Raw genomic sequence first — 12848 nt, forward strand, 5'->3', positions numbered from 1 at the left:
ACAGGAAAATGGCTGTGTCTCCTGAAGTAAATTTTTACTCAGGCGCCTCACAGCGAAGAAATAAGGGACAGAAAAGTGAAAACGGACCCTAACAGACAGCACAGCCCCCCCGCCAAAGCCCCTCCGAAGGACCCCCGGCCTAGGTACATACACCGCACCTCATGCCCAGTCACACAGCGGCCCCAGCAGGGGAAGGAGGGAATGAGGGATGGGGAGAGAGGAAAGGGAGAGTGAGAGACCCTCTAGTCGACTTCCCAGGGAATGCCCAGCTGGTCTATCTTGCCCGAGGCAGGGAGAGCCGTACTTATCCTTCCTGTCTGGATTGCTGGACGCATTCCACCACAGACCCATCACCCGAGCAGTATGGGGTGGCTGTTGGCCATGGCACACTGTGACACGGACAGCAGTAGCCAGGTCATATGTGTGCCCCAGAGCATAAAGCTCACCAGCCGCCCCTGGAGCAGAAGGGCCATGTCATGGCTAACCCAGCGCATAGCTAGGGTCTGCTCACGCTTGATGGCCAGGCTGGAGAGACTACAAGGATCTATATTATCCAGCCTGTCACCCAGCTGGCTGTGGATTGTAAATCACAGGATCAAAAATTGTAGAGAAAATGAAAAGAATCCCAGGACCAATGGTCCCCTCAGGGAGCCAGGTCCTTCTCCTACACTAAGCAGAATAAAACGGAGCTGCAGGAAGCATGGTGAGGGGTTATAGCCAGAGGGACCGCCTGAGCGGTGCTGTGCAGTCTTGCCGTTTTTACATGTGCTACATGTTCTGCCTAGTCCTCTCCTGAGGTGGCGTGATAACCCTAAAGTCAAGAATTAAAGGAGCTGTGTCCATCCATGAACAAAAGAGAAAATAGTTTTATGTATATATTTCTGTAATTTTTCTTCACCAACTTAGGCTATTGTGTTCTGATCCATAACATATAATTCAGATTAATAAAAACATTGAACTAAAGGCTGTAATGTAACAAAATAGGTAAAAAGCCGGGGGGGGGGGGGTGAATACTTTGGAAGGCACTGCATGTCTCCACAAATGGTCGCCCTTAGTACATATCTAATAAATAAGGGTGCTAATACCATTTGAACATCCTGCCTCAGTTGTCAGCTTTAGAGGGGAGCCAGCAGTCAATGACTGTTATTTAAAGTATGTTATTTTCAATTCAGAAGATGGTGGCCAGAGACAGATATTATTGATCGTTGCTTTATGACATTACTGTATGCTGAGAGAACTGGGGAAATCTCCCAGTAATCTCTGCAATGCATACACTGAGCACATTTAGAACGCATGAGCAAGACCTGACCCAAGTTACTAGATTTTCCAAAAATGTTCCATCACACTCTGACTTTTCAATTTACTAATTTACTAAATCCAACTTTGTATGTTGTTAGTAAACTCTTGAAGAACAAATGCAAGTTACATCCAATTTAAATATGTTAAGATATTTTAATGAAAAATAGTTTTAAAACACTAATATAAAAAGTCAGCTTTGCAAAGTAAAAACATCAATATACAGGAGCACAAGCAATGTCAACATAAAAGATCCAGACAGATCTTCTACTGGAGTAAATAACTGGAACACTCTGTGATAGTAAATGTAATACCACTCATGGAGAGGATGCTGGATGAGGTCAAGATTCAAGATGAAACAATCATTATGCGTGTCATATTTTGGCTTGCTATTTTAGATGGAGGATACAGAAACAACACCTAACGCCATATTCTGCAAGTGTTGTCCTTACTCCCTGTCAAGAAAAAAAAACATATATTGTCCATTAATACATTATATGAAATCATATACTTTTATTAAAATAAATACTATTTTAAACTATTGTCCTGGAAGAATATATTTCCATCCAGTTAAATGTCTGTGAAAGTTCTCATTTACCCAGGTCATGGTACTGTATATCTAGTTGTACTTATATTCAACTGGACTTGTTCTGTAATGTTAAAGACTTTTTGTAGATTATAAAAGCCACTTCTTCCATTCTAGTAAGTGTCAGGAAAATGCCCCAGCATTTGTATACACACAGGTAGCACAAATACCTTAAATCCACCTCCATGGAAAGGCAGATGTGATTGTCCAAGAATAAAGATAGAAGGTGTGAAAATTTTGGATCCCCACTGTTCTAGTTACATAATCTCATCCTTTGGTGTCAAGAAGGCTTCAGAACAGTTAGGCCCCTTTCACACTGTGCAGACTCAAGTTAGGTCAGCAAGGGGATCTGTCTGCTGATCCCCTGCTGATTAGAGTAGAGTAGAGTGGACAGATGACAGGTCTGTGTCTGCTCAGTTTCTGCAGAGTGGACATGGACACAACCTGCTGTGCTCTATGGGTGGTCAGGTGTAAACAGACTCCACGGTCTGTTTACATCCGACTGCCCTCCGATCCAATCTGCTTAGACGGAATGGGGCAGATCCCCTTCCGTTTTTGTTTTTTTAACAGACCGGATCGTATTTGGAGGTAGGCAGGGGTAATATATATATGAACTGTTCTTTATATCAGATGAGTCACCTTTAGCTTGCCACACATTTCTGATTGTGCAATCTCCTTTAGATCTATAGTATGTAGTACAATTACATATTACATACATTACATGTTGCTAGAGCTAAAGGAGAATGCAATAAGATTGTACGTCCAGGTTGGAACATAAACAGCAGACTTACCTGTAATGATGGTGTTTCCTTCATAGTTGAAAGCACAGGAGAAAATCTCATCTGTGTGCCCTTCTAGTACCTGAACACATTGTCCTGTCTGAGGGTCCCACAGGCATGCAGTCTTATCTGAACTGGCCGTTAAGATGCGGGAGCCCTGGGCATTGAAGCAGATCTGGAAACACAAAAACAAGGTGATGGTATTAATATGTACATTTTACATGTTAATGTGCACTCTGAACTAAACACATTTCTATAATTATAGAACTCTTTCATGACAATCTGGGATAATAAATCAGCAAGATTTCAAGTTGTAGTCCACCAGGGGATAGCCTAAGGGTGCAAAACAGCAAGGTAGGCAGTAACCTGCAATTCACAGCAGGGAAGGCTAAACACTGCATTAGACAAAATGAGAAACAATTGTGACCACGTTATGGAAAAAACATAACTAAAGCTACAGTGCCTTGCTGCAACACCATATATCCCATAAAAAAATATTCAGTCTAACTGTAAGCACTTGGGCTTATACTTCTCATCAGAACAGGCTATACTTTTATCTGTTTTAAGCAAACAAGTATCGCAGACCATAGTGTAGGTATTGTGGATAGGAATAGGAGGAAAATTGACTGGCACCATTATCCATCCCTTAAATGTCAAAGAGAACCAGTAAACATGTATTGGATGGGATTTTTGAGGTGCAAAATTATCAAAAAAACATGAAGCTGTTTAACTGGTAAATTATTATTTACAATTATCATTAAAAACAATTGATATGACAATGCTGTATACATGTTGTAAAAATTGAGAAAAGATCCCTTTACATGTAATCTTCTACACATTTCACCACCATAGCTTCATCAGGAAGTACATGTAAAAGATGTTACTAAGCAGAAAAGAAAATGACAAAAATTCTAAAATTATATAACTTGAGTACAAACTGATCATGCACAAATATAATTTTTGAAAACAGTCAAACCCACCAGGAAAGCATTAATCCATCAAATCAAGACCTGGCCCACGCACCATACATCCGATTGAAAAAAAATGTCATTTTATTTTCTGCTCAGTTACATCTCTTACCTGTACTTCCCGATGAAGCTATGACGGTGAAACATGTAGAAGATTACATTTAAAGGGATATTTTCTCAATATTTACAACATGTACTGTATATAGCATTGTAATATCAATTTTCATTGTTTCTAAGGATAATTGTAAATAAAAATGTACCATTATAACAGCTTTAGGCTTTTTTGAGAAATTTGCACCATGAAAATCCCATCCAATACATGTTTACTGGTTCTCAATTATCTCAGACAGCACCCACTGGTCACTGTAAAATGCTGACAGTTACTTGCTGCTTCAGTATTGCTGGTAACACTCTAGTTTGTTGTTTATTGTCTTCTAACCACACATATGCTGCTTTCATGACTTTAGTGGCAAGTATGATTTCACACCGAAACAGTATTGGCCAATCTATTCAGTGACTCTCTCACATATAGAAAATATCATGTCAGTTTCTGGCTCTTACCTTGCCTACAGCTCAACAAATACATATGATGTCCATGACTCAATATTAGTCAGATTGGACAACACTGTCACATCTACAGCCGTAGAAGAAAGATCACAGCACACTGTACTGCACAGTGGTAGAAATGAATCTGACATCCCAGAACACACAATACCCTTTGGTTATGATTGCAATTTGACCTTTAAAGTCCGTCATTCTGGAAATTCAGTTCCCTGGTATTGCTCAGAAGTGCCACTCTGGGAATCAGATTTTCTATGTTAATTTCTGGATCTCCAATTGTTATGAGTTCTATTCATATAGATATTGAAAATGTTACTTATTTCTCTTGTATGAATACGAGATTTCTAGTTTTGTATATTGCCTTCTTTCTTGACATCTTTCTTTACACCCAAAAAAAAAGATTAATAAGCAGATTGAACTATAAAAATGAATCTGACACATCTGAAAACCTTGATCGTTTCTTAATCCTTCCTTCAAGATGATCCAGAGGAAAGGAGTTGTCCACTCACCCCTCTCTCCTGCTCATCTGCCAATAGACATTCCTCTGAACAATTTGCCTGTTCTTTCAGGATCCAGCCTTATTGTATACCTATGCTTACACTAAGCTTCTCCATCCTAAAGGTTCTTTCACACAGAGCAACTCTGCTCCGTGAGCGGATCTCCTGCTGAACTGGAGCCAAATGGGTCAGATATCGGTGTTTTAAAATCCATGCCCACTCAATGTGTGTGTCTGCATTTACACAGCGGACACAGGTGGACTTGTGATGGCTCTATGGGAGGTCAGATGTAAATGAACTTGTGTCAATTTACATTAGACTACCTCCGATCTGTCGTGTTTAGGTACTTTTCTTCTTCTAGACCTAGACGGACTCAGAAATAAGTGGGTGTAAATGAACACAAAGAGCTGCATAGAGTTTTTGATTAGTCCACCTGAAAACCAAACAGATGGAGCTGATAGAATGCCCATGTGAAAGGGGCCTTAGAACCCACTCTGATCAGCAGGGGATCTACTCATAGATCCCCTGCTAATTGGACCTGAGCTGGACAGATGTCACATCAGTGCCCATTCAGTTTATGCAGAGCAGACACTGTTAGACACCACTGAGCACTATGGGTGGTCGGGTGTAAACAGACTCCGCTGTCCGTTTACATCAGGCTACCTCCGATTTGGTCCTCTAGAGCTAAGTCCCTTCTGTTTTTTTTTTTGTGAATCTGATCGGATACGTAGGTAGCCAGGTGTAAACAGACACAAATCTGTCCGTCATTCTGGTCAGGTCTGTCTGAAAAAAAAAACTGATAGGCGAACCTGATCCAAATGCCAGTGTGAAAGGGGCCTAAAGCTCCAAGCTGTATTAATGATCATCCCCTTTCCCTAAAGCAGTGGTTTCCAAACTGCGTCCTTGGTGCCAGACACAGCCCTTTGCTTGCTTTTATCTGGCCCTTGAGGCATTATTCCTGCCACTGACATCAAAAATGGGGCACTATTGCACTACTGACACCAACTTTTTCTCCCCCTAATACCAAAGATCAGGCATGGTTTAGTCCCACTGGGCACACTCTGGCCCCAATAGGCACAATCCAGCACGTTTAAGTCTGAAGGACAATAGCCTGGCCCTTTCTTTAGACAGTTTGGAGACCCCTGCCCTAAAGGAAAGAAAAAAACAATTTGTATATGCCCGGAAAAAGAGCAAAGGAAAGAAATCATGTGGTCTGTTTGGCAGTGCAACATTCAATCACATTCAATTAGAAGATCTCTTATTGCTAAGAGACGCATCATATATAACTTTTTCTTTTAGCTGTACAAGCGGCCATAGAATAATCCTGTTGTAGCTCACAGGAATTTTCCATCAGAAAAACCTCAGCATACCAATGTATGTGTAAAAAAAACCCTGCAGTGGCCTTGTCTCTTTTACATATTATATTTATGAGATGATATCACAATAACCTTGTAGATGAAGCGCTTATCAAGTATGTTTGTTAGATCCGTAGCACAGAACAACTCAGCATTAAATTTTAATTTAAAAAATGATTTTTTGATGGCAACAAGAAATGGAAGAAAAACACTCATGGTAGACTAAGCAGACAGTAAGCCTGAAGTAAAAACAAAATCGATGCCAGTATTAACCAATCTTATTCACCGTTTATTGCACCTTTGGTCCAATTTATTAATCAGCTACACAAGAGGGAAGCACAGAGCTATTGTCCATACTATCTAATCAGGATACTTGTTTTATATTTTCAAAATGGTCTGGATGGGTGTTATAGGTAGAAGCTCCACGTCTGTGAATTTTCCTTTTAAAGTCTGTAGGTGAGCAATATGACTAATTTTTAATACTTTTTATAAAAAGTCTTTACAAGTACCAGTCAGGTGACAGTGTGTAGTGGCTGGTTATTTGGGGTGAAAATTACAGAGAAAGAGGGAACGCCATCATTCCTTTAGGATAGTTTTTATCCATGTAAAACTGGCAGAAGCAGTAACAAATCTTCTTCAGATCTACTTCAAACAAAAAGGCACAATTAGTAGCAAAGACGAATATAGAACAAGAATGTAGCTCTTTCAGACAGATTAAACGATGCTGGCTCTCCTTAAAATCCAACTCCGTGGGTTAGGACAGAGGAAGATTTCTAAAAAAAGAAGAATCGCCACAAGGGACATATCGTACTAATAGGAAGTTATGTCCTTCCAAAAATCCTTTTATTGAAGCTTATATGACAAGTGGCTGACAGATGGAGCAGGAGACAAAAAGGTAGGCGCATTTCACGCAAATGTTAGCGCTTAGTCATAGCACTAACATTTGTGCGAAGCGCGTCTACCTTTTTGTCCCCTGCTCCATCTGTCAACCACTTGTCATATGAAGCTTCAATAAAAGGATTTTCGGAAGTGCAGCTGCCCGGAATCATTTCCTCATGTTACACAGAATGCGAGCTGGGCTAGCACCCGACTAGTGTGTGTGGGAATAACCAGAGACTCACTCACCAGCTTTTCTTGTTTCAAGGAAGTTATGTCCCTTGTGTTGACTTTTCTGTCTTTAGTTTTAGCGAAACTTAGGCTTTTAACGTTATCCCTTGCAATGCTGCTGCACCCACATTGTAAGCGTTAACAGCTTGTTTATTTCTAGGTGAGAGAAGCACTTTTACCTACCTAAACCCACCCCCCACCCCCAAGCAGGAGGTGCTCCTCCATTCTCCAGTGGCAGACTGTCCCGCCATAACATCCAACGCAGGGCTATAGACCCTGCATCACTCTTGATAATGTTGGCACCTTAAAATGCTGGTGCTTGGGAAAGAAGATACCATGGAGAGCTATGTAACACCACAAAGGAACAGGGAATGGGTAAATAAATCTTATTTTCTGTGCATCAAGACCTTAACAAGCATTTAACCCCTGCTGGAGTTGTGCCTTAAGCTCTTGAAAGGATGATCTTATTGGTCACAGTAACCCTGCAAATAACTGATCTTTTGATGGGTGGCAATAGAGTAATCATCTGATGGAACGCCTGGCACTTTCTCTCTCAAAGTCCCTAGGGCTCTAATGTACTGTCAGCTGAGGGGGTGAAGCCTGGCTGTCCCTAATATAACCAGTCCCTGTCTCATTTATTTCCTTATTTCAGGACCCCCATTGTGATGCACATTGTGCTAGTTATATCACATCTACAACTAAAATGACCACCGAAATCTCACAAGTACTGTCAGAACTACACACAGGCACTTCTAAGATGGTACCCAGATCCCATGGCAGAGGATACAAGTCCTATGCTAAGCTTCCTCTAGCACCAGTAGTAAGCAGCAGTAGTTTACTACAGAGAATTAAAAGGAATGGGATTTAGTGCTCACATCATTTTCCAGCATTGCTAACCTGACGCAGTGGCATCAGTGCTCCTTGGGCCTACCTTCCAACCACCTACCTACAAGCATCCATGCTCACATACGCAGTGAGTACATGGCTTGCGGACAAGTAAACTTTCCACAGCACATGTACTGTTTATAGTAATGAGGAAAGAATAGGCATTCAATGTGAATTATTGATAAGTATGTTCAGAGATCGGTACACAGTATATTCTAGAGTCATCCCAAAATTCACATGACAAACCTACAAGTTAGCTTTTCCTCAATACACACATAATCAGCAATTTTTACATATCACAGCACAGGTTGAACTTGCAAACAAATCAGCAGTCGCCTGATTCCTTGAATGAATCATTTATTATTGTCAGTTTACACAGAAAGCAAAAAACAGTCTGTTAGCAGAGTACGGTATATGGGACATTCTTCAGAGCCTGCAAAAGATAAGTGGATGCTTACAGAAAAGAAAAGAATGGCTGACTGAAAAGGCTCAAAGGTAAGGAGAAATATCCTGCATGCCGTGTTCACAAAGCAGAAATAAATAGGATGCTGCAGCATACCATTAAACTAAACCAGCATAAATAATGGGTGCCACACGCCAGGGATGCCCCCCTTCCCCCCTAATTTTTGTACTCACTCTTGAACCCATACTATGCAAAATAAAAGCAAAGCCTGACATTAAGGGCATAAATGTTCTCAACAAAACCTGTAAAATTGCAGTATATGCGTATGATATTCTTCTCTTCCTCACTGATCCCATAACCACCATCCCCAACCTGCTTAAAGACTTTATCCTCTTTAAATCTATCTAACTTGCAGATAAACTTTGCAAAATCAAAAGCACTAAACATTCCCCTTCCTTCCACACTAGTTTCTCAGTGTCAGACAAATTTCCAGTTTGAATGAGAACCACAAGCCCTTAATTATTTAGGTATACAAATCCCAGCGAAACTGACCGAATTGTGCGACAGAAATTATGTACCAATAATCAAAAATATCCAACAAGACCTCCATAAATGGACATCAGGGAATTTTTCATGGTTTGGTCGTTTAGCGATCATAAAAATTAACATCTTGCCCAGAATCTTATATCTTTTTCAGACAGTCCCAACTAAAATCCCCTTGTCTTTCTTCACTAATTACAAACAAATCTGCAGGAGTTTCATTTGGGCGACTGGATCCCCAAGAATTAGTTGGAACCAAATGACTCTCCCCAAATCGAAAGGGGGATTGGGCCTCCCTGATCTAGACAAATATCAATGGGCATGCCATCTCACCAGAGTGATAGATTGGCATATCCATATATCCACTAAAGAACGGGTTACACTTGAGGATTCCTTTATGCGAGTACGCTATAAATTGTACCCTGGATTGACTTCAAGTCAACACCGAGGGCAAATCTCATGCACCCGCTTACAGGCGCCACACTTCTTACTTCCAAAGCAGCTTGTAACACTTTGGAGCTTCACCCGTCACCTGGTCCAATGACACCTTTAGATCAAAATCCTAACTTTCTGCCTGGCTTCTCAGAAGAGATCGGGTCTCTCACTTACTTCGAATCACCACTTAGAGCACAACAAACGTTTCAGAACAATGCTATAGTCACCTACGCCACTTTATCCTCTCGATTCCCAGAATAAAACATTCCCTTCTACAAATTTTTACAAATCAGACACTTTCTAAACGACACCAAACCTCTCACACATTGGTCCAGAGACTATACCCATTTTGAAGCACTGTGTGCTTGCACAGACCGGAAGGACACCTCATCTCTTCGGTATACACCCTTTTATTCGACAGATATGATCCTAAATCCAACCCGATCAGCCAAAAAGGAGAGAGAGAACTTACCTTAGGCCTACCCAAGGACAAATGGGAACAAATTTATGAACATATTCATAATGGATCCATTAACAGCTCAGCCCAAGAAAATGGCAATAAAACGTACTCGCGTTGGTATCGCACACCTAAAAGAATTCAGGCATACCACCCTAGTGTCTCCCCACTATGCTGGAGATGCAACTCGACCTTGGGCACACTACTGCACATCTGGTGGGTTTGCCCACACCTACAACCATTCTGGAAAAAAGTCCATGCCACCATTATCCAAATCACTACGTACACACCAGATTTTTCGCCGGCCTAATACCTGCTCCATCACACATCTATCCCATACTTGGCATACAAAAAATCACCAACACTCCACCTCATTAACGCCGCAAAACAATGTATACCTGTACTATGGAGAAGCACCACTCCTCCCAAAATTGCTGACTGGCTGCAATGTGTAGAACGCATAGCAGACATAGAAAACCTAATACACCAAGCGAGAGAAAATCCAACAAAATATCGGAAAACGTGGGCTTGCTGGATACACTTCCGTGAATCCTTGTATTTTAAGGGGCTACAACGCAACGCATGACTTCTTCAAGTAGTGAAATAAACACTTATACCATACTTAAGCTTACATGTTCCACTGAGACTAAAGTTCCGCCCCCCCAAACCTACCTCTCTTTCTCCTTCCCTAATTTCACATGATAACCCTCCAGGCAGTATGGAGAAACTATCTACACATAATACTGCCCCAAACTTCATAAGCAGGACCTACCTAAAGGTAATATGAAAAAATACTCTGACGGCCCCCTATCTACGGCTTATTTTACCAAACCATCCTACTTATGGTGAAGGCCAGTTTAGCCAACGAGTAAACCATTGCTATGGATTTTAATCTTAACATCTACAACCTTCCATCCCTAACACAGTATGATTCCTTTTGGGGTGTTGGGGATGTGAGACGGCCCGCTTTGGTTTACCAGATGCTCTGGTACAAGCCTTCTGAGGACTACCCTCCTATTCCTGTCCCTGGAATAGTAGAGAGTGATATTTCACAGCCTGCAAAGGGTTTTCTAGCCACTAATCAAATTCTTTAGATTTAGGGTATGGGGTACAGTTGCAGTGGTCACTTTCTGTACCCTATACCCAGTACACACCACACAGCACCCCACACACCATACCCAGTACACACCACCCCACACACCATACCCAGTGCACACCACACTGCACCCCACACCATACCCAGTACACAACACAGCACCCCACACCATATCCAGTACACATCACACCTCACAGCACCCACACCATACCCAGTACACCCCACACAGCACCCCACACCATACCCAGTACACACCACACACCATACCCAGTACATACCACACAGCACCCCACACAGCAAGCCCACACAATACCCAGTACACACCACACAGAACCCCTGACCAAACCCAGTACACACCACACAGCACCCCACACCATACCCAGTACACACCACACAGCACCCCTCACCATACCCAGTACACACCACACAGCACCCCTCACCATACCCAGTACACACCACACAGCACCCCACACCATACCCAGTACACACCACACAGCAGCCCACACCATACCCAGTACACACCACACACCATACCACACCATACCCAGTACACACCATACAGCACCCCACACCATACACAGTACACACCACACAGCAGCCCACACCATACCCAGTACACAAACATAGGTTACAAATCACTGACAAACATCAGAGGGATAACAGCATAACAGCAAGACTAAGCAGAATCAAGTTTCCCACTGTGAAATCTTCCCCCCTACTCAATGAATAAAGGCCACATCTGTGAAATAGCCTCAGCTGGAAAAAACAGAACCCACTTGATAAGAGCCCACCACCCCTCCCCCCCCCCCCCCCCGAAGTGACATCACAATAGCAAAGGAACACATTTTGCGGAAGCCTATTGGGTATTTAGGAGAAGTAATAGTCTGTGAGGCAGGCTGAAGAAGGGGAGTTCCCTGAAATGCACTCTTGTGCTATTGTGACGTCACTTCTAGGGGGCAGGTTCCCATTTAGCAGACTCCAGGGTGGATTGGGATGGCGGTTGCTGTGACACGCTGCTGCTGTCATTTTCCAGCTGAGGCCAACAGGTGTGGACTCTGCTCACGGGCCAGGGCAGAAGGTTTTACACCAGGACACTGGATTATTCTGAGTTCTGCCGATATGCCGCTATCCCTCTGATGTTTTTGAGTGATTTTTAATCTATTTTTTTTATTATTAAAATCATTATTCCTTTACTACAATATTAGCCCATTCTATATTGCTTTTCCCTGTGCTTATATTTTTAATCCAGATTCAAGAGTATTAATGAAACCAAAAAAACAAATACTTTGGTCATAAAAATAGAAGACAAGATTCAGTAGAGAGGATCATGATAAAATGATAGAATATCATGGGAATAGGCACTGAGGTAGATAAAGGTGCTGCTAATAAACAAATGAACTTGCACTAGTTCAGGGAGTGGTGCTTTAGTCCATGAGGTCTCAAGGAATTGGATTTGACTGAACATGTACGCATAACACAACTCACCTTGGATATTTCACCATCATGCCCTTCTAGCTTGGCTAGACATTTCCGGCTGGCTGCATTATACACTCTAGCTGTTCCTGTTAAAACAGATTACAGGTATAAATACTATATAAAAAAGACAACATCTTCAGATCAAAGTGTGTTCTATGAGTAGTAACATAGTACTCTTTATATCGTTATGGTTCCCCATCATTGCACGGTGCTGCAAAAAAGAAAAATATAACCTTTTTCAATTTCCAATGACTGTATCAAATAATCCTAGCCTTCAGCTAAAGATTAACAGAACATATTAATCCTTAGAAGCTTTCTTAGTCCGCTATCAGCAAAGTGCTGAAAATTGCATGTAATCGCCATATAAACATTTGAAAGGCACTTGACTGAGTCAGGGGCAGATAACT

The 12848-nt window shown here is 41.8% G+C and overlaps 1 protein-coding gene across 1 annotated transcript in view; it reads right to left on the minus strand.

Moving 5' to 3' along the window:
* Positions 1 to 1432: 1432 nt before the first annotated feature.
* DAW1 (dynein assembly factor with WD repeats 1) overlaps positions 1433 to 12848 on the minus strand; it is a 95878-nt gene continuing 84462 nt past the window's right edge. Inside the window, exons 11-13 of the mRNA XM_077488508.1 lie at positions 12451 to 12527; positions 2674 to 2836; positions 1433 to 1751 (exon numbers count right to left, since the gene is read on the minus strand). Coding sequence (XP_077344634.1) covers positions 1717 to 1751; positions 2674 to 2836; positions 12451 to 12527 — 275 coding nt within the window. The 3' untranslated portion in view covers positions 1433 to 1716. The remainder of the gene's footprint in view (positions 1752 to 2673; positions 2837 to 12450; positions 12528 to 12848) is intronic.

The sequence above is a fragment of the Lithobates pipiens genome, unplaced genomic scaffold (genome assembly GCF_037356315.1).
Source record: "Lithobates pipiens isolate NorthernLeopardFrog02 unplaced genomic scaffold, aLitPip1_a1.2 Scaffold_18, whole genome shotgun sequence".
NCBI classification, from domain to species: Eukaryota; Metazoa; Chordata; class Amphibia; order Anura; family Ranidae; genus Lithobates; species Lithobates pipiens.